The 22,375-nt window shown below is 36.0% G+C and overlaps 1 protein-coding gene across 2 annotated transcripts; it reads left to right on the top strand.

Annotated features, from left to right (window-relative positions):
- The first annotated feature begins 5,715 nt into the window (after positions 1-5,715).
- On the top strand, positions 5,716-22,375 carry LOC141290084 (uncharacterized). Of its 2 annotated transcripts, none has more exons than XM_073822280.1 (6): positions 5,716-5,777; positions 12,254-13,306; positions 17,414-18,014; positions 18,293-18,543; positions 19,998-20,177; positions 20,249-22,375. In XM_073822280.1, exons 2-6 carry the CDS (start codon positions 12,533-12,535, stop codon positions 20,456-20,458), a joined length of 2,016 nt encoding a protein of 671 aa, XP_073678381.1. In that variant the 5' UTR covers positions 5,716-5,777; positions 12,254-12,532; the 3' UTR covers positions 20,459-22,375. The 2 variants fall into 2 exon arrangements, with proteins under 2 accessions (XP_073678381.1, XP_073678382.1); XM_073822281.1 differs by having other exon boundaries at positions 5,777-5,854.

The raw sequence follows: 22,375 nt of genomic DNA on the forward strand, positions 1-22,375 counted from the left end.
CAGCAGCGGAAGCCATTCACCTGATCCTGAACCTACAATAAGCAGCCGTTCAATCAGAAATCAACAATGTATGTTTTGCTGGACTAGTAAATATTATACACCCTTTAAAAAATAGCTTCTGCTTTGAGAACCTGCACTCTCACTGATATCCAGCAAACAAGTTAATTGTCCAGGTGTATAGCACTTGTCAGGTTTTGGACTCAGTTTATCAAAGTTTTTGGCTTCCAGTACTCCTCACTCACAAGCCCCATTGGCCACAAATCTTATTTTCGCACCACTAAAGCAGGTAACTTTTCATATCTGAGATGAAAAATGGCTATATGCTGTACAGATCTCTGTGTCTGTCATTTATTTGATACTCCTTTAGACATTTTATTTCCCAGGATGCAGTCTCCTCCTTATCTAACAGCAGGTCCTTTACTTTAGCTCAGGAGTGCCTGCGAGGAGGATGTTGGCAGGCCGGCTCTCGGAAAACACATGGGATTCTGTCCTCCGGCAAGTTCACTCTTCATCAATGTGTGCGAGGCACTCGCTCATCCAATTTAAAGTAGCGCACCAAGCCCATATGTCCAAAGTTAAGACTGAAAGTACTCAGAAACTAGCCCTTCATGTACTAGGTGTAAATGTGCAGATGCCTCACTTGGACAGGTACCAATCTGGAGCTTTATTGGTGATCTGTAGGCTATTTGAGACTGTCTCAGCAGTCTTTGAGCACAGATTAGAACCAGATCCTCTGGTAATGTTGTTTGGGGTTACTCACAGGAGTTGTGGCATGATTTTTATGCGTAAAATAATGAGTTAATTAATAAAATTTGGAGATATTTTTAATTTTAATACTTTAGAAAATATTAATTATCATTTCGCTATAGGTTTCTGTAAATAGTGAGTTATATACTAACTAATTATATTAAGTTATATATTAACTTGAATTAAATCACATCATGGTGTTATAGAATTATCAAAAGTTTTTTATAAGTCTCTACTGCTCACCAAGTCTGCATTTATTTGATCCAAAGCACAGTCAAAACAGTAAAATTTTGAAATATTTTTACTATTTAAAGTAACTGTTTTCTATTTGAATACATTTTAAAATGTAATTTAATCCTGTGATTTCAAAGCTGAATTTTTAGCATCATTACTCCAGTCACTTGATCCTTCAGAAATCATTCTAATATTCTGTTTTGTTATTGTTGAAAACAGCTGAGTAGATTTTTTTTTTTTCAGGTTTCTTTGATAAATAGAAAGTTAGAAGAACAGCATTTATCTGAAATATAGATCTTTTGTAACATTATAAATGTCTTTATTATCACTTTTGATCAATTTAAAGCATCCTTGCCAAATAAAAGTATTAATTTCTATAATTTCTTTCCCAAAAAGAAAAAAATAAATAGATTATACCGACTCCAAGCTTTTGAATGGTATAGCTTTTAATTTCAGATAAATGCTGGTCTTTGGATCTTTCTATTAATCAATGAATCCTAAAAAAATGTACTCAGCTTTAAATATTGATAATAATAATAATAATAATAATAATAATAATAATAATGTTTTTTGAACACCAAATCAGCATATGAGAATGATTTCTGGCGGATTAGGTGACACTGAAGACTGGAGCAATGATGCTGAAAATTTGGCTTTAAAATCATAGGAATAAGTTACATTTTAAAATATATTCAAATAGAAAACAGCTACATTAAATAGTAAAAATATATCAACATTTAGTTGTCTTTGCAGTACTTTGGATCAAATAAATGCAGACTTGGTGAGCAGAAGAGACTTGTTTAAAAAACATTTAAAACTTTACTTTTTAAAATCGGTTTCTCTAACATAAACACTACCGTTTTTTACTGTTACGATTATTTTAAAGAAAGTTATACTTATAAAAAGTTATACTATAAAGTTTATACTTCTATTTAGTAATTATGCATTTAACTAATCAAAAGTTATAAAATGATTTTTTTTTTTAATGTTTCAGATTTTAAGTAAACTATTTCAACATTTAAACAGTTTTCAACATTGATAATAATAAATGTCTTTTAAGCATCAAATCAGCACATTAGAATGATTTCTGAAGGATCATGTGACACTAAAGAAATATTTTCTGAAAATTCAGCTTTGTCATCACAGGACTAAATTACATTAAAAAATCAGATATAACAGTTACTTAAAATTTTTATAATATTTCATAATATTTCTGTTTTTACTGTATGCGAGCATAAGAGACTTAATAAGGTTAATAATTAAAAACCAAAACTTACCAAACCCAAACTTTTGAATGGTAGTGTAAATATTAATTCAATTAAACTGTATAAGTGACCCTGGATCACAAAACCAATCATAAGGGTCAATTAAAAAAAAAAAAAAAGTCTGGAATCTGAGGGTGCAAAAAATGTATTGAGAAAATTGCCTTTAAAGTTATCCAATTGAAGTTCTTAGCAATGCATATTACTAATCAAAAATTGATTTTTGATACATTTACAGTACACTCAAAAAAAAAATGATTCTTTAAACTAACTCAATTCAATTATGGACAGTGGTTCCAAACAACCAAATTGTTTTTTATTAACATAAGGATTTTTTTCAATCTATTCAAAATTATTCTGTTAAGACAACACAATTACATTAGGAAAATCAATGTGAAATAGTAATGTCCAACCAAATCAATGTAATCAATGTCCTTTAACTTAAAACCATTAAGTTTAGTCAGCTTGTTTTGGTTTACTAAAAAATAGGCCAAACAGCTCATAATTTATTCATGTCGCAATGCATGATGGGAGTCATGGATGAGTTCTGATTGGCTACAACATGGTTTTTTGGTGGTCACCGTTGTTGTGATTCTCACGCTGATTCTTCATGTCTGTGTGTCTAAAAGCAAAAAAGCTTTTTTTTTTCTTTCTTCATCTGTCTTATAAAGCCAAAACTGACAGATCTTTTGTTCACAGTTCTATTGAAATCTGTAAGGAAAAGTACTTAAGTCACTATATGATGATAGCTATTTTAAGTAAAGTCAATGCTACTTAATGACTTTTGTTCTTGACTTGTCTGGCTGTTATAACTCAGTAAAAGTAGCCAAACAAAATCTAACATTGAAGATTTAAGGGTCAAGAGCCCAACTAATGCAAACATTGACCACTATAATGGTTGCTTAATTTTTTTTTTCTTCCTCTTTTGGTGATTCTGCTTATTAACATCAGGGCCCGTATTCTTAAAGATTCTAAGAATCCTCTCAGAAAGCTTTTAATTTAGCTTAAAATTTCCTACGTAGGAGTCTTAGTTTAAGAGTGATTCAGGATCAATCTAAGAGCAACTCTGAGTAAAGAAAAGACAAAAACTTTTATCTTAGTGTGGAGGCGGGGTTGACCCCGTTGCAAGCTATGACACAGCCTTTTGAAGACTGTGATTGGTTGGTTGTCCAAGAAGGAAATAAAAGAGCACTTTTAAGTGTAGGGTCTAGTTTAAGCCTTCACTTTGAAATTATAGGCATAATTTTTCCTGTTTTACCGCACTACCGCACACACACATTATATAAGTTTATATATTTGATATGTTTATATATTTTTATTTACCACGCTGTTAATGTTGTATTTAATGTATTTGATAAGTAATGAACAGCAGCACATTAAGGTTGTGAAAGTGCTGTAATTGTTTGTGTGATCTCTTTGCTTATAGAAGGTTGTGAACATACCCAAATTATTACTGCTGCATAGCTGCATTGTTTCCAGTTGCCAAATAAGTTCATGTAATAAATCTAGTGATTTCTTCCATTTCTGCTCTATGTCAGAGATGTTAGCATGTCTCTAATAAAATCAGTCACAAACATTATATCTGCACAATCTCATGTGTAGCATCTTATAAAATCAATCTCATGCATTGTGTGCAAAATATTGCATTGCCCTCCTCATGTTTTGTCAGTGTTCTCCACTGCTAAAGAAACTCTTAAGCCTCTTAAAAGTCCTCGTCCCTACTCCTAACAATTTGGACCTTAAGACCTCTTTTAAGGGTTAAGAATCTTTCTGAATTACTTTTTTCTTTACTAGGATCTTATCTTTAATTTTAAGAGGAAACACCCACATTTCTAAGAATTTTCTTAGAATTTTGTCACTAGGAGCAACTCTTTGCACTAAGATTTTTTATGAATACGGGCCCTGGTGTCTGTAATAATGATCAATCATGACGTGTCTTCATCAAATACTTTAGAAATTGTCACATCCCGTTTTTGAATGGTGAAATTAAACCCTTTGCGTTACTTTAACAATTCATAATTAAGTAAAGTGGATAATTAAACAGCTTAAGTTATTTAAGCACAATACAATAGTGTTTTGGCAGACAACAAAATATATATATGTTGTTTTAAAATAAAATATTTAAATAAAACCAACAATGGCACAAAACCATTTTTTTGAGTGGAAATTTACTAAATCTCTCCATGGAACATGATCTTTACTTGATATTTTTGGCATAAAAGAAAAATCTATCCTTTTGACCCATACAATGTATTTTTGGCTATTGCTACAAATATACCCATGCTACTTAAGATTGGTTTTGTGGTCCAAGGTCACATATAATCTTAAACGTGTTTGTCAAAAGTTCCATAATTAAAGAAACTGTTTGGTTATTATTATTTACCTTCTGTCTACAAAATGGCAATCCTATTGCTTATCTCTGTCTTCCTGTTCATCTGTTTGTATTTGTCTGTCTGTATTTCACTTTCTATCCCTTTTTAGGCCAACTGGCATCGGTTGTGTGCGTGAATAGCTTTCGGACTGATGCCCATTATATCACCGAAGGTGAGGGCTGCCAGCTGTCCCTTTTTAACATCCAAGTATCATTGTTACAAATTACAGATTACAGTCAAAAATGCAAATGTGATATAAAAAAAAATTAAGAATTTCCTTCATTTGCTAAAAGGAACTTAGAGTGCTTGCTATCCTTCTGCTGAATTTGGCAACTCTATGGGTGTTCACAGGTCACCTGAGCAGAATCTATTATCAGGATGCCATAACCAGACTGAGTGGGGACAGCAGTGACTTGATAGACTAAGTTTAGCACCTCGGCCAACACAATTAGTGTGGATTATGAAACATACTTAAGAACAATTTTGAGACTGTACGAGATTGGTTCATTTGTTTGTAGCCAATGTTTCATTGGTGCTGAAAACTATGGATATCTGTAACTGTACATATGTTATGTCTTCATTTTGGAACTAAAACTATTCCATAGATTAAATATTACATAAAGATCAAATATTAACTAAAACTAAATGTAATGTTATTAAAAATGTAATAAACTAAAAAAGCTTTTCTTTATAAATCAATCAATAAAAGCGAAAGCACATGATATAAAAAAGACTAAAACTTATAGTAACATAAAACTGAACTATAACAATACAATTGAATTGTGAAATGTGAATTATTAGTATATAAGTAAAACTAAAATAACACTGTATTGTTTATATGGTATTAAATAGTTTCAGCTCAATTTGCCTCAAAATTCGCTAAGATTACTAATTTTGTCTCCCATAATGAGCTCATGGATCAGAATTAAGGAATAGGCGCTGAGGCAAGTACTTTAGTGGTGTTGTAATTTTGTGTTTTAGGACAAAATGCAATCAAAAGAGCCCTTAAAGCAACACAATTTAAAGAGGACTGATAACAGGAGGGAGGAAAGGATGGGGGAGTGGAGGGAGTTAAAATTATCCTCCCTAACGCAAATCCCTCTCAATCTGATCAGTGTGTTTGGAATAGACTAACTTGCCCCAACTCTGTGACTGACTGCAGGTAAGGGACCTTTTTGTTCTCTACAGAAAACTCATAGGCAACTTTCTAATGGAGCTGATTCAAATTTACTTCAGAAGGTATGGTTCAGATTGATTATCAGTGTCGTTTAGAAAGTGTGGAATAATTGTGGAGTTTTATTGTGTGATTAATGTTTGTTCAGCTTTGCATTACTTTTGTTCAGCATAAATAGCCACGTGGTTTTAGGAAAAGTTGTAGGAATATGTTTTGCTCTCACAAACTTAATCTAATTCTTCCATTTTGGAGAAATTTAAGCTGCTAAAATATTGGCATTTATTTGTTTATTTGTATTTGTAAGGGAAGGGAATTCTTAAAATGAGGTTTTAGATTGTGTTAGGTGTTTAGATATTTATTATATTGCTTATTTACAACGCATGGTTACGCACTGAGTAAATACAGTTGGTAAATGTCGTAGAAGAGGGAAAATGAACATTGTGATGGATATTTCAGTGGACAGTAACTGAAGGTGCTTGTGATAATGGTTCAGTTCAAGAACCTTAGGGTTAGCAATAGTCTTTTCTCACTTTATACACTAATCTGCAGAACCGTTTTCAATTGCCTTATGTAAACATGTTTTGTATAAAGACGTTTTGTACATATGTGACCCTGGACCACAAAACCAGTTTTGATATATTTATGGTAGGAAATTTACAAAATATCTTCATGGAACATAATCTTTATTTAATATCCTAATGATTTTTGGCAAAAAAGAAAAATCGATCATTTTGACCCATGTATTGTTGGCTGATGCCACAAATATACTGTACCCGTGCGACTTATGACTGGTTTTGTGGTCCAGGATCACATATATAACCATTGCGGCAAATGGATGTGTTAATAGGTTTAATATGTGGTCAACAAAGGACACATTACCTCATGAAGTACCGTGACCTGATACATTAGGTGAACAAATCTCAATATGTCTGTTCTAGGGACACCTGTTCATCTTAATCTTACTAACTCTGAGCAATGCCCTACATGGATGATTATTTAATGTTTAGGTTAAATTTTATTCATGCTACTGTAAAATTAGACAAGCAAGTACTGGGTAATAAACAACATACAGTACAGTTATATGGGTTACATGAACATTAAGTATTACTTTTTCTAACACTAGAGGGAGTTTAGAATTAACCTCACATCTTTAAAGCAATGGGCGATGCATACTAGTGAGCAGCCAGGAAGTCTTGTGGAATATAATAGCTGATTTGACCTGACCTGATGCAAGCCTGAATGCATCCTTTAATTTGAACCATCACAGATCTCAGTCTTGTTGGTCTCTCACATGATTCTTGTTTGCATACAAGAATAGCATTCATTTTGTGATTTTGATTTACATTGGCTGGCTATGGCTGGATTTTATTATTGCTTCATGCTTTTTTATATTTGTTTTTTGGTCCAAAGAAACAGTGTCCAGAGCAAAATCGCATTCAAAGTACAATTTCTGCTCACGTTGGTGCTCTTATTACCATTTGTCTACAATTAGACCAGGGCCCGTATCCCTAAAGAATTTTTGTGCAAAAAGTGGCTCCTAGCGGCCAAATTCTAAGAAAATTCTCAGAGTCATGACGTTTTCTTAGAATTTCCCCTAAAAGTGACACGAAAATCCCAGTTAATATAAAAGCTATTCCTCAAGATTCCTAGCGCTTAAAAGGGCTCCTAAGGCGAGATCTGCTAAGAGCAGGGAAGAGGACTTTTAGTGGCTTAGGAGTTCCCCTAAGCAGCTGCACAAAATGGCCAACAGAGGAGGCAGGAGAGATGTCCTGCAAACACTGGATGACAGGGAATTATTGAGACGCTACAGATTAAATCGTGCAGGAATCATGTTTGTGGTGGATCTCCTTAGAGATGCAATTACTTCACCAACTGGGCCAGCAACAAACCTTGCTCCTCAGTCCAGTTCGGCTTGCAATTCCTTTTTTTCTCCATTTTCTGTGTTTGTAGGATATTTGTTAACAAGCCTTCATAAATAGACCAGCCAGCAATCACAGACATTGATAAAAGCTGAGCCGTGTTACCCTCGTTAAGACCACACTGAGTTGTAACGTTGCAATTTCTACTTCATTAAGGACAGCCCCTTGAGATAGGCCATCTTGTTTTCAATGGGGTCCATATGGGAGTGAAAGTACAAAATATGCCAGCTAGGATATTAATATGAGCAAATAAGACACGAATCATTATTTGAACAGGGTGTAATGAGCTTAAGTTTTCACATATTTTAGATTCTAATGTTAGGCTATAACCCCTACAGCTTACTATTCATTTTCCAGATATTTTCTTGAATGTGAAATATTATTTACAATAACAGTCTGCATAAGATTCGAATGTATAATTATGTTTATTAATTTGCGGGTACATCCTTTGCTCATTATCACCAAAAGTTCATTTTCATCAAACTTGTAGGATCAACCAATCACGGCTTTTGAAATGATGACTCATACCTAGCAACGGGGTCAACCACACCTCCTCACTAAGATAGGATTTTCCATCCATTCCTTGCTCAGAGTTCACTGAAAATGTTCTGGAATCACTTCTAAGCAAAAACTCCTGGCAAGGAATTTTTTGGTTAAGTTAGGAGCTCTCTGAGAGGATTCTCAGAATCTTTAGGGATACGGGCCCAGACCTTTAACCATTAGTCTACCTTAGGGTTGCCAACTTCAGAAAAGGTTTTTAATTTGCTCATCAAGGCTGTATTTGTTTGATCAAAAATACAGAAAAACAGTAATATTGTGAAATATTATTGCAATTTCTAATATTGGTTTTCTATCTTAATATATTTTAAAATATAATTTATATCTGTGATGCAGCGCTAAATTTTCATCAGCCATTATTCCAGTCTTTAGTGTCACATGATCCTTCAGAAATCATTCTAATATGCTGATTTATTATCAGCGTTGAAACTGTTGTGCTGCTTAATATTTTTTGAAACCTGTGATACTTGTTTTAGGATACTTTGATAAATAAAAAGTGAAAAAGAACAGCATTTATTCAAAATATCTTGTCTAACCATATAAGTAATTACGATCACTTTTTATCCATTTAACACATTCTTGCTGAATAAAAGTATTTATTTCTTTTGAAAAAAATAAAAAAAAATTGTTTACATAAAATGTACTGAGCTCAAACTTTTGAAGAGTAGTGTATATTGTCACACGAAATGTCTGTTTTGAATAAACATTGTTCTTTTTAACTTTTTATTTATCAAAGAATCCTGAAAAAATATCACAGGTCCCAAAAAAACTTTTTCCAATATTGATTAGAGATCATTATATTAGAATGATTTCTAAAGGATCATGTGACTGAAAACTAGAGTATTTTTTTCAGTATTTTCAATCAAATAAATGCAGCCTTGATAAGCATAATTTATATATGCTTCTTTGATTACTTAAATACATCTCCAATGCTTGCATGCACTCAACTCTTTTAATATAAAAAAACATCTTATGCTGTACGACATATGCTTAAAGTGATGTAAATTCATTTAAAAAGGTCAATCAGGTAGGCTTTGTAAACACATGACCTATTTTAATGCGGTATCCATGATTTTAAAGCTAATCGTATGTAAAAGTGCATCCATGACATCTGTTTGTGACATGATACAGACATATTTAAGGAGCTTAGCACCAGTCTACTACCCTTTATCTAATTAATTAGCCAGACTATGAATGATTCAACAGATTAATTTAAGCATCAGTACAATTAGGTTGAGATCAAGGGCCTACAGAAGGACAGGTGTTACTGTAAGTGATTCATGAGACAAAGTTCATGTAGGCTATCTTGACCTTCTTTTATAGGTTCCTCCTTAAATTACCTGTAATAATTCTGACTGAAGTGTCAGAGTACAAAACAATTCACAAATGCATTTGTGCACTGCTAGATGTGGACTAAACATTAAGAAGTAAAAAGAACTGGTCAAAAATGTTTAATGTCTTGCAAAATAGGGATGAACAAAATGGTCATCAACTCATGATTATGAATAGTGAGCAAAAGAGACTTCTTTCATTTGGAATAATATTGTTAACCAATAAGTTGACCATAGCCATTGACTTTTTTTTCATACCATGGAAGTCAGTGGCTACCGTCATTCACCAGAAGTTTTTAAATGTAGAAAATTCAGTATGAAAGCCCCCTAAGAAACATGTCTGGTGGACTCTAATTATACAGCTGAAAGTCTCTTCCCATTTGCAGCTAGTTAAGCTGACTGTCAAAGTGTCCTTGGCAATCACCTTGATCTTTCACATTCTCACTCTGAGATTCTGTCTCAGTCCCACGAGGATGCCATGAGCTCTGTCTAACGATATGTCTAGGGTGGCGTGCCATACAGCGTGAGAATGAGAAGTAGGCGAGCCTCTTAGGAGTCTGCTGGCCACATGTAGAGTGTTTCTGAACTGGCTTATAAGCACCAGACTTCGACCCAACGCCACAGACACATGTGATCACGACAGTACTGCAGGAAGAGACTACCGTAAGCATGCCAAGCCAATTCACCATGGCCTTTAAGCCTTAGTAGATCCTATTAGACAGTCAACCTTGGGGACACAAGAGTGAGAGCCCCTTCCTGTGATGCAGTAGATCCTCAGGGAGAGACTTCCAGGTTGAAACTAGTTAGATCTTTTTTTCAAGTTGCTCCTTTTTAGGTTGAAATGCTTTACATGAGTTTTCAAATTTGAACTTAATTATGTTTTATACACTTATACATATATTACCGACTTTGTAAATATCACAGAGGGAAAACTGGCCATATTGCACTAAACAATGCACTAAATCTATCTATCTATCTATCTATCTATCTATCTATCTATCTATCTATCTATCTATCTATCTATCTATCTATCTATCTATCTATCTATCTGTCTGTCTGTCTGTCTGTCTGTCTGTCTGTCTGTCATTTATTTATCTGTTTATCTATCTATCTATCTATTTATCTATCTATCTATCTATCTATTGTTTGTTCGTTCGTTCAGTAAATTGTTCAACTGGTATATCGTTCTATCATTTGCTGTCAATGATATCTGTCAATCTATCTGTCTGTCTGTCTGTCTGTCTGTCTGTCTATGTATTAGGGCTGTGCAATATATCGAACGATATTGTGAGGCGCGTTTAGTCAATGAAGCCGGTGCTTTGATTAGTAGTAAATCTCCATCACGTGCGTTCCACTCAGGTTCCGCTGGAGCGGCAATTGATACACAGAGTAAATCTCTGACAAGCTACGCCATATCGAGCTTAATATCGATATTTAGCGCGATATGGCGTAGCTTGTCAGAGATTTACGTCTCTGTGTATCATTTGCCGCTCCAGCGGAACCTGAGTGGAACGCACGTGATGGAGATTTACTACTAATCAAAGCACCGGCTTCATTGACTAAACGCGCCTCACAATATCGTTCGATATATTGCACAGCCCTACTATGTATCTATCTATTTATCTATCTACCTATCGTTCATTTGTTCGTTCGTTCAGTAAATTGTTCAATTGGTATATAATTTGCTCTATCATTGTCTGTTTTTATCTATCTATCTATCTATCTATCTATCTATCTATCTATCTATCTATCTATCTATCTATCTATCTATCTATCGTTCGTTCGTTCGTTCGTTCGTTCGTTCGTTCGTTCAGTAAATTGTTCAATTGGTATATAATTTGCTCTATCATTGTCTGTTTTTATCTATCTATCTATCTATCTATCTATCTATCTATCGTTCGTTCGTTCGTTCGTTCGTTCGTTCGTTCAGTAAATTGTTCAATCAGTGTATTCAGTTCAATTCAATTCAGTGTATTGTTTGCTCTATCATTGTCTGTTTGCTCTATCTATCATCTATCTATCTATCTATCTATCTATTGTTTGTTCGTTCGTTCAGTAAATTGTTCAATTGGTATATCATTCTATCATTTGCTCTATCATTGTCTGTTTGCTGTATCTATCTATCTATCATTTGTAGTTTTGGTGTATCCTTTAAAATCTTCAGTAAAAACCCTAGTGATTGAGAAGTTAAGAGTGATCTGTGTCTCAGCATTTGTTCTGTTTGCTAATGTGCTAACTTTATATTGCCCCAGCTAGCACTTTACTGATGTCTTCCCTCTAGCATCAGTTTGCCATTCTCCCTATGCATCCTTCATTAACTACCTCTGACTGCAAGCTTTCTAAATTGCTTGGCTGGTAACATTATTTTGAAAGCCATCTTTCATCATTTGAATCAAGTTTGTGTACTTGTAGTCTGATTACAATAGCTGAGGGGGTTTTCAGCTGTTAGCGTCATTCACCCCAGGGGCACGTCTGACTCAGCAAGTTCATGTTGTTGACTGATCGACGCAGTAAGTAGAACTGAGCTGTATGTGAGCCCACTGCTGCCCTTTACAAGAAAGAAAACATGCTAGAATTATTGTGAATAACTCCAAAGTTTTTTTTCCTCCTAGGGGCACAGCTTCATTCTGACTGAAATCTCTTTTCTAATCTGCAGGGATGTGCCTGACAGAATCCGGAAATTAAAGGATTACTGCTAACTGCCAAACACTGGAGATCCGGTTTGCCAAATATTTCATCAGCCCGGGGTGAAAGAGCATTCAACAGGTCCTACTTCTGCTCTGTGTTTGAACACTGGAATGTCTGCGTTTGATGGATTTATCACCGTTCACAGTGAATATAACATTCTGTGCTCACAAAAAGTGATAAACACAGTGTAAACAATGCTTTTTCTGGACATTTCTTGTGGATTTCTAAATCCACTGATTGTTCTGCCATGACTTCTTTTCATGGTGCACATCCCACTGCTGTAAAAAAGAAATCGATAATGATGAAAAGTACAAATTATGCCATTATGGCACCGCCTTTCTCAGAACACATGAGCTGTGGAGGGATTTTTTGCTCACACTTTCTTCTTCTTCTCATATTATTATTATTACCTTCGGTTAGTAGCGTGCCAGGTTTGGAATATGACTGGGGAACACAACCCAAGCTTGTTTGCATCCCTATCCCTGCAGATGCAGACCCTAGTTGTTTCACACCAGGTGGGGCTTCGCATGGGACTTCGCATGGGGCTGCACATGGGACAAACAGCAATGGACATGCCAGTGGCCATGGGAATGGACATCACGGGACAGTTAGCGGGCCACCAAGTAGTCACAGCAGCAGTAGCAGTAGTAGTAGCCGACATCATGGCATATCCGATGAGGCCAAAGCCACCATCCTTCACCTGAGGGAGAGCCTTGTGCGACAGAAGGAGACCATCTTGGATCAGCGAGAGACCATTCGGGAACTGACCGCTAAACTGACTCTCTGCGAGAGCTTTGGAAGGGGACACCATGATGAAGATTATCACGGCCCTTCACAGCACAACTCCCAGCATTCCCCACACCACTATGATGCCCACCATGCTGACCCACACTTTCCTTTAAATGGGCATCGCAATGACAATCACCGAGGCAAATCTCCATATGTGAGCAAACATGGCTTTTCCCCAGAACAGACAGGAAAGACCCTGCAGGCCCTGAAGGAGAGGCTGGAAAATCTTCAGGTGGGAGGGTTTAAGCCTATAATATTGATAATAATAATAATTCTAAAAACACATATACACACTACTTTTCAAATATTTGAAGTCGGTAGGAGTCTCTATGCTTACCTGTATTAAAAAAAAATACAATAAAACAGGAATATTGTGGAAATATTATTACACTTTCAAAAAACTGAATATATTTTAAAACATAATATACTCCTGTGATCACAAAGCTGAATTTTCAGCATCATTACTCCAGTCTTCAGTGTCACATGATCCTTCAGAATTCGTTCTGATGCTGATTCACTGCTCAAGAAACATTTCTTATCATTATCAGTGTTGAAAACGGTTGTTCTGCTTAATATTTTTTTGGAAGCTATGATTGTTTCATTCTTCAAAATGTATTGTAACATTATAAATGTCTTAACTGTCTCTTTTTAAAAAGTACAATGCACTTTTGAACATTAGTGATTCAATTAAATTATTTTAGGAAATATTATTTCCATGACTTTCCCAGGCATGAAAAAAATCACCATTATAAAATGACCTGATATTTCCAGATTTTCCAGCTACTTGGATTTTGCCTTTAGGGGTTATCCTGCATGTCACAGGCTGATCTGTATTCAGGACAACTTCTCAGCATGACATAAGCTCTTTTCCCTTTTTTGTAACGTACACTTGGGTGGCTTTCAGTGCCAGAAACAGATCATTGAATACAGTTTTCCGTTTAGGCAGGCCAGTCTGGATTTGCTTATTTAATTAGCCAGATCCCTACCCTTGAGAAAGCACATCAATATAATAATGAAATTCTAATACATATAATACTTATACATAATACATATACATATAATAATAAATACTATACAGTTGATCCTTTGAACCAGCCACAACTGACCCTTCACAAACACCCGCCCTAATTCCTTATCATTGCTGTGTACAACAAGCCATGGCGCCTCACGCAGTGAAAAACTGACAGTGCTCTGACAGACAAGACAGAGCAGGTTACTATTGGTATGAAACAAATCCTTTTTTTAAAAGAAATTCAAGCAATAAATACCATTTTGTGGCTCTTTAATATGCTGTGACAGATCACTGCAGCACGTGAATCAATCTCTTCCTCTTTACAAGTTATAGTAGAAAATAAACACGAATGAACATTACAAGGTATCTTGTTTCAATTATGATTGGTCAGATCGCCTGTCAATCAAACTCCCTGCAACGGGTGAATTGTGACACTTTCATTAAATACGGTATGCAGTAAAAACTCTTCTTTTTTTAATTGGTCTGTAGTACATGAATGAATTGCTGATGAAGCGTTTAATGTTGTAGAAGTGTCATCAAGTTTGCACTGTGCTTTACAGCTCAGATATTCTTGCTGTTTGACCGCAAGGTTTAAAAGAATTGTTGTCTTTAAAAGAAAGTGCATGTAATGTATGCTGGTGATGGCACTCTGCAATGTGCTAGTTGCTGCCATCACCAATTAGCCCCATCTGCCTTGATAAGCCATTAAGCGCAGAATGCTGTGGCGCTGAGTAAAGCTGGATTTGCTGCGACTAATCAGAGGAAAGAGTGCTGACTGTGAAGGAGGGGCTGTCTTGTGATGTCATAACACTTGTTTGTACTAATACAGGGGTTTTCAAACCTGTCCTGGAGCCTCCCCTGCCCTGCACATTTTGCTTGTCTCTCTCATCACACCTGATACAATACACCTGATTCAAATCATCAGCTCATTAGTAGAGACTGCAAGACCTGAATTGGGTGTGCCTAATAAGGGAGACATACAAAATGTGCAGGGCAGGGGAGGCTCCAGGACAGGTTTGAAAACCCCTGTACTAATACATTACCGTTCAAGTTTGGGGTCAGAAAGATTGTTTATGTTTTTTAAAAGAAGTCACTTTTGTTCACTTGGGTTGCATTTATTTAATTGAAAAATTTGGTAAAAACTTATAATGTGCAATATTGAGAAAAATTATTAGTAATTTCCGCTTAAAACAAACTTCACAAATGCCTTAATATCACGGATTTGGTAGTTAAAGGTTTAGTTCACCCAAAAATGAAAATTAGCCCATGATTTACTCACCCTCAAGGCATCCTAAGAGTATATGACTTTCTTCTTTCAGACAAATTCAATCGGAGTTACATTAAAAATGATCCTTGCTCTTCCAAGCTTTATAATGGCAGTGGGTTGGTGTTTCTGTTCAACAGTCTAAAAGAAGTCCAATAAAGTGCATCCATCCGTTATAAAAAAGTGCTCCACATGGCTCCGGGGGGTGGATAAAGGCCTCCTATAGCAAATCAATTTTTACAAATCAATCAAGCTTTTGTAAGAGAAATATCAATATTTAAGACTTAAAGTGCTCCTATTATGCTATTTTAAAGGTTGTTAATATTGTTTTATGAGTCTCCTAAAACAGGTTTACATGTAGGCCTATGCAAGGTCAAAAAAACACTTTAGTTTTCTACAAAAATAGATTTAATTTTACCTCATTTCTAAATGAATCGTAAACGACTCGTGCGAAGCAGTTCGAAGAATCAGTCTCTCTAAACCCCTCCCTTCCGTGAGCCCTCACTGCTGTGATTGGTCAGACGACGCAGTCCTTTATGATTGGTCTACGTTTCGTACAGCGCGTCGGAAACGAAAAGCCTGTTGCCATAACTGAATGACAGCCCTGGAGACTTGTCAATACATAGAAAAGATGGCATCTATTGTACCTTACCACTTCGAGCCGAAGTCTGATGATGAAACGGTTGATGTGGCTGATTGATAAGAAACTGATTCGCAAGCACGACTGGAGAATGCTTCAACTAGTTAGCACAGACTACCGTGGAAAGTTCTCGCAATTTGCTTATGAAAGTGATCCGGGCACACCTCTATGTTGTAAACTTCAACATTCCATAAGGCATTACACTGTAAAATCATACGCCATCCTTTATTATTACTCCAACTAGAAGACAGTCAAGCTGCATCAGTCGATACATTTTTAGACTACAGTGGGCCACCGGCTGAACAACATAACTATAGAAGTGTGAGTTAGCCAGTTAGCAAGACACCTGCAGGGTTTACACAACATAACATACACAACTATGTATTTTGAACAATCGCTAAAAAATACAATCGTCAATTATTAATCATACTTACAGGTAGAGGTTCAAAGGAGCAAGCCTCTGATAAACTAGGAGCAAGCGTTTGGTGAATCACGCGTTGTACTTCCCGAGTTTGTAAAAGCAGTCATCAGTAAAATGACAGGGACACAACACAAGATTGAAATTGTACTGCTGAGGTGTTGTTGAAAAAATGAATGTTAACCACTGATCCTTTTAGATTCATCTTTTGGAAGTGATTATAAAACAAATTTACTCTCACAGCGTAGAATACAGCATCTTCTCGACATGATGTTAACCACATGGAAATTTTACTGCGTTTGTGGGCAGGCAAGTTGTACGCGACGTAGAATGTGGGCGGACATTATGCAACTGTGTTAATTCTTGACATGCAGCCGTAACAAAATAAGATTCGAATTCCTGACGAATCGTTTAGGCAATTGTGAGCCGACTCACAATTTTTATTTTTATTTTATAGACAATAACTTTATTTATCATGCTCTGTCGGCTTCACAACTTTGCAGGTAGTTTATGTTCACATGCAGCTACATGACACACAGCATGAAAGGTGATTTTTGAAAAGGCATAATAGGAGCACTTTAAATATACTCACCCACTGTCATTATAAAGCTTGGAAGTGCCAGGCCAATTTTTAATATAACTCCGATTGGATTTGTCTGAAAAAAGAAAGTCATATACACCTAGGATGCTTTGAGGATGAGTAAATCATGCGCTAGTCTTTATTTTTGGGTGAACTAACACTTTAAACTTGTGTGTTGAAGAATTCAAAACATTCGTAAAAATAGGGCGGGGGCGCACACTCACTCACAGTTAGGTTGGTTGGTAGCAGGTGTACATTACCAACTAAAATTTCGAATTTTTGTGAATTTGAAAGTTTGTGTGAGAATTGCTTTACGAACAATGTACACAATTCATTCTGCTCTTGTTTCATGAATGAACATTTTAAGTGTTTAAAATCTTGCCAGAACTGTATATTTTTATTCATTGTCCTTTTTGTTCTTATAGGCAAGAAATTCTTCCAGTTCCTATTCAAGTTCATTGAGAGACCTTCTGCAGCGCAAGATTAACGCACTGGAAGAACAGCTCCATCATCACTATGACAGTCACTACAGTCACAGTGACCACAGTAATGGAAATGGTCATCGTGAGGATAACCATGGCAGTGATGAACACCATAACAGCCACCACAATAGCCACCATGAAGACCATCATGATAACCATGACACCCACCAGCCAAACCATCATGACGACCATCCCTCCAGCAGTCATCGTAACTACCATTATAGTTATCGCTACGACCGTCACAGCGACCACCACGATGATCACCACGATGACCACCATGGCAATCACCAAGACAATCATCAAAGTGGCCATGATGATCATCACGACAGCCACCACAACAACAACAACAACCACCATGATGATCATCACGATGATGGCCATCATGGCAATGGACACCATGATGATGGACACCATGGAAATGATGATCATGTTCTCCAACCACAAACCTCATTCAAACCACCTGGGTCTAGAGCGCCTGTCCGTGGAGCCATCAACAAATTAGACTCAGTGCTGAGTAACCTTCACCTCAAAGCTCCAGAACCAGGTGATATGTCCTAAAAGTAGTACAAAATAGAATTGAATTAAAAAACTAATATGTAATTTATGTTTGGATTTAGAATACTAAAGTATGGTCTTATTTTTCATGTTCCTGGAACAATTTTGAGATCTGAATGGGTTAAATGCAAAGAGTTTATTTAAATACCCTGCTTCCAGGAGATCTGAGTCTCCAACTGCCTTTTAAGATTTCAGTGGAGATTTTAGATGTTATGCTGCTGAGAAATGCAATCCCGTTTCACAGTTTCTTATTTTCATCTCTAACAGGACCAAATAAGAAGCTCAAGAATCCTGATGCTTTTCAGATTGGCTTCCCGATGCGCACCAACTACATGTATGGGCGAATCAAGCGCACCCTTGTGAGCGAGATCTTCGCCCTCACGATCTGTCTTTGGTTGAAAGGGGGCTCAGGTCCTGGGATCGGAACTCCATTCTCCTATTCTGTTCCAGGCCAGGCCAACGAGCTTGTCCTGATTGAATGGGGCAACAATCCTATGGAGCTGCTGGTGAATGACAAGGTAAAGAAATCATCCAATTATAAAACCGGGATTGTGTAATGAAAGATTAACGCTCTAGATTCATTAAACACAGACAAAAAATAGCTTAGAAGTTTAAACTGATACAATCCAACATGTCATAACATTAGATTAAGTAATTGTGATCAAATGCATTGTTAAAAAATGCTAGACCTCACAGTTAGGAAAAAGGGGTCACCAGACTTACCCTGATATTGCCCTTGTACTGCCCTTGCAACAGTCTGCAAAGCTCTCTCTTCCTCTTGGCTTCTCAGCCATTTGCATCATCCTGCTTAATTAGTTAATGGCTTATCCGTGGTTTACGTGTGAATACCTTCTGTTTTTTAAACCGGAAGAAGACAGACCTCTCAATGACTGTTTACATGCTGTCAACAAAACGGTTTGCAACTAATGCCAGCGTGCTGCTGAAGTCTACAGCTAATAAACACTAATTATGAGGTTTGTTAAACCCACAAATTCTGTCATACACACTTTCGCATATTTGTTTAAAGTTTACATACACATTGCAGAATCTGCAAAATGTTCATTATTTTACCAAAATAAGAGGGACCATACAAAATGCATGTTATTTTTTTATTTAGTACTGACCTGAATAAGATATTTCACATAAAAATGTTTACATACAGTCCACAGTGCTTCAAAAGGAAACACAATGCATGAAAAGCCAGGGGTGTAAACTTTTGAACAGAATGAAGATCTGTACTTTTTTCTTATTTTACCTAAATATCATATTTTTTCATTTATTACTGCTCTTCAGAAGATACTTACATGTTTCCCAAAAGACAAAATAAGTTAAATTTTTTATCTGATCTTCAAATTCCAAAAGTTTTCACCCCCCAGCTCTTAATGCATCGTGTTTTCTTCTGGAGCATCATTGAGCATTTGAACCTTCTGTAACAGTTGCCTATAAGTTCAGTCCCTCAGTTGTCCTCCATGTAAAAAGATGGATCTCAAAATCACACAGTATTTGTTGGAAAGGGTTCAAATACACAAAAATGCTACAAAACCAAAAAAATTGTGGGACCTGAAGGATTTTTCTGAAGAACAGCGGGCAGTTTAACTGTTTGGAACAAACAAAGGACTCATGAACAACTATCACTAAAAAAAAAAAAAAAAACAGCTGTGGAGCATTCAGATAACAACACAGTATTAAGAATCAAGTGTGTTTTTATAAATTCAACTATTATTTTATCTTATAAACATATTTAATGTGAAATATCTTAATCAGGTCAGTACTAAATAAAAAAAAATAGCATGCATTTTGTACGACCCCTCTTATTTTGGTCAAATAATTAACATTTTGCAGATTCTGCAAGGCGTATGTAAACTTTTGACTTCAGCTGTATATGCGAAAGTGTGTATAACAGAATTCAATATACTACAGTTACAAAACGCTGTATTTTTAAAAGATATACTCTGCTTTTGCCCTTGTGCAGGCTGTTACTCTTCCTATTTCTCTGACGGACAGTAAATGGCACCACCTCTGTGTTACGTGGTCCACGCGTGACGGCATGTGGGAGGCTTATCTCGACGGTGTGAAAAGGGGCTCTGGAGAGAATCTGTCCCCATGGCATCCCATTAAACCAGGAGGAGTCTTCATCCTCGGACAGGAGCAGGTATGTCTCATAGAATGAGTCAGTTATTGACAAAACAAACTCATGCTAACTTGCGTCTCTCTTCTACCCAGGACACTCTGGGCGGTCGTTTCGATGCCACACAGTCTTTTGTGGGCGAGATGTCAGATCTGCAGCTGTGGTCCCGTATGCTCAGCTCTACCGAAATCTACAACCAAGCATCCTGCTCCAGCCACCTCACCGGAGATGTCATTACCTGGAGCGAGTCCATGGTGGAACTTCACGGAGGTGTCACAAAGTATCCGTTCGACCCTTGTCATTAGGGAACAAACAGAGCCTGGTTCTCCATGCCTCTGCTTAACTTGCAGCTGGAAAGGTGGACAATTATGAATCCAGGTGAAAAGGCAGAGGAGAAGGACTCAGACTGCAGTCGTTCCTGCAAGATAATAGGATTTAAACAGGCCTACATAGGCCACTGGCATTTAACTAAGCACTTTATTAGTTTAAGTGTCTAAGAATTACATACAGCATATCGATAAGCACTTAGGATGTCAACAGACTGGTTGAACTCCATTCTGTGTTTTTGATCCACTTCCAAACACTAATGGAAGAACTTCAGTATGCTGAACGTGCAAAAACACTCCACAACGACAATTAATTACGGTTGGCATGTATTGTTACAATAAGGCTGGACAACATGTTCTATTTTTATATCTATATGGTGAAGTGAAATAAGTGAAATTTCTTTTGGTTGGTTACACCCATTTGGTTTTTCCCTCTAGGAGGCAGCAGTGAGTTTTAAAGGCCTACTTCAGTGTTACAATTAATTTTTTTATATAAGCCAGGACTTCAGTAGGTTATAACCTGAGGTGCTCTTTTAGTCTTGCAAATTAAGAATAAGTTGTGCTGGAGAATAAATCAATTGTATGGTTTTTATGTATACAAATTTGTATTACAGAAAAGTTGAAAATGTGCATGCATCATATTGCATTTTTTTCACATGTATACTGTAATGTACAAGATAACAAGTGTGTCTGTGTGCAGGTGGGCTGCTGTTATGGGTTTCTATACAGTATGCACATGCCACAAAACTAGGATCTGAAAAAAAAAAAAAATAAATGTGAGGTGTCCATAGGGGAACTAAAGAGACTCTTTCTGTCTATCTCTCCCTTCATTTTTATAATACATAATGCAGTTTTTTGTGGTTAAACACATGCATGTATAGCTTAAGAAACAATATCAGGAGTACTTGTCACTGTGAATGTAAAAAGTTGATTGCATGTTGCAGCTTTTATTCTGTGAGTTATACACGTGTTGTAGTCATTTGTTTTGATGGCAAGTCAAACAGATTTGTGTTTGATTATGGAATGATGAAGCATTGGTTTGAAGCATTTTGATTACAGTAACACTTATATACATTGTTTTGTGTCATGTGGAGCTGTGAAAAAAAAAAACTTTAACATGCAGTTTTTTATGTTTACTAAATTTTTCATTATTACTGCAATATAATTAATAACAAACATGTCATTATGTAACAGGTGATAAGAACCATTTCATCTTTGTAAATATAGAGTTTTGGCCCTAACCCACCACAGCAGGACATTTTGTGAATTGTATGGTTTCTAAATTTAGGTTTATTGCTTACTGTGAATTTCCATTTGTCTAAAAACCATATCACACCTCTTTAGGACACGTGTTATTCTGGGCAAAGACTCTCAGAATTCATACCTCCAGCAGTTTATTAAAATGCTGCTTTTTATTGTTATAAATTTAACCTATAATCTGGAAGTATTTTTAGATGCACTTTCACTATTAAAACCCATTTATTGTTTTGAACTTTTTAAACTAGATGGTCAAATGTACACACAGAGATAGCCTACATTTGTATATATATTTGTCTTCATATCAGATGGACTCTTTACAGATTTACCAGTTAGATAATCTGGACTCCATAAATCAACTGGTAAAACCGCTTAACCTCGCCTTTGGTGTATATCTGTATCCAAATGCACTAATTTGTTTTTGTTTGCTTTTTTCTGTTTTTTGTCCCCTCTCTTTTTTCTTTCTAATATATTTTATGTATATAGCAGATATATGTATATTTATTATATTTTTACTCATTATTAACAGTATGTTTGGGTATGTCTTCAATGCCTTTAAGCCAAAATGTACAAGCTTAACTTGAGACAAGCATGTATTTAATTATTTTTAAATAAAGTAATGGTTTTCAACTAATCAAA

This window comes from Garra rufa, chromosome 17 (genome assembly GCF_049309525.1).
Source record: "Garra rufa chromosome 17, GarRuf1.0, whole genome shotgun sequence".
Lineage (NCBI taxonomy): Eukaryota > Metazoa > Chordata > Actinopteri > Cypriniformes > Cyprinidae > Garra > Garra rufa.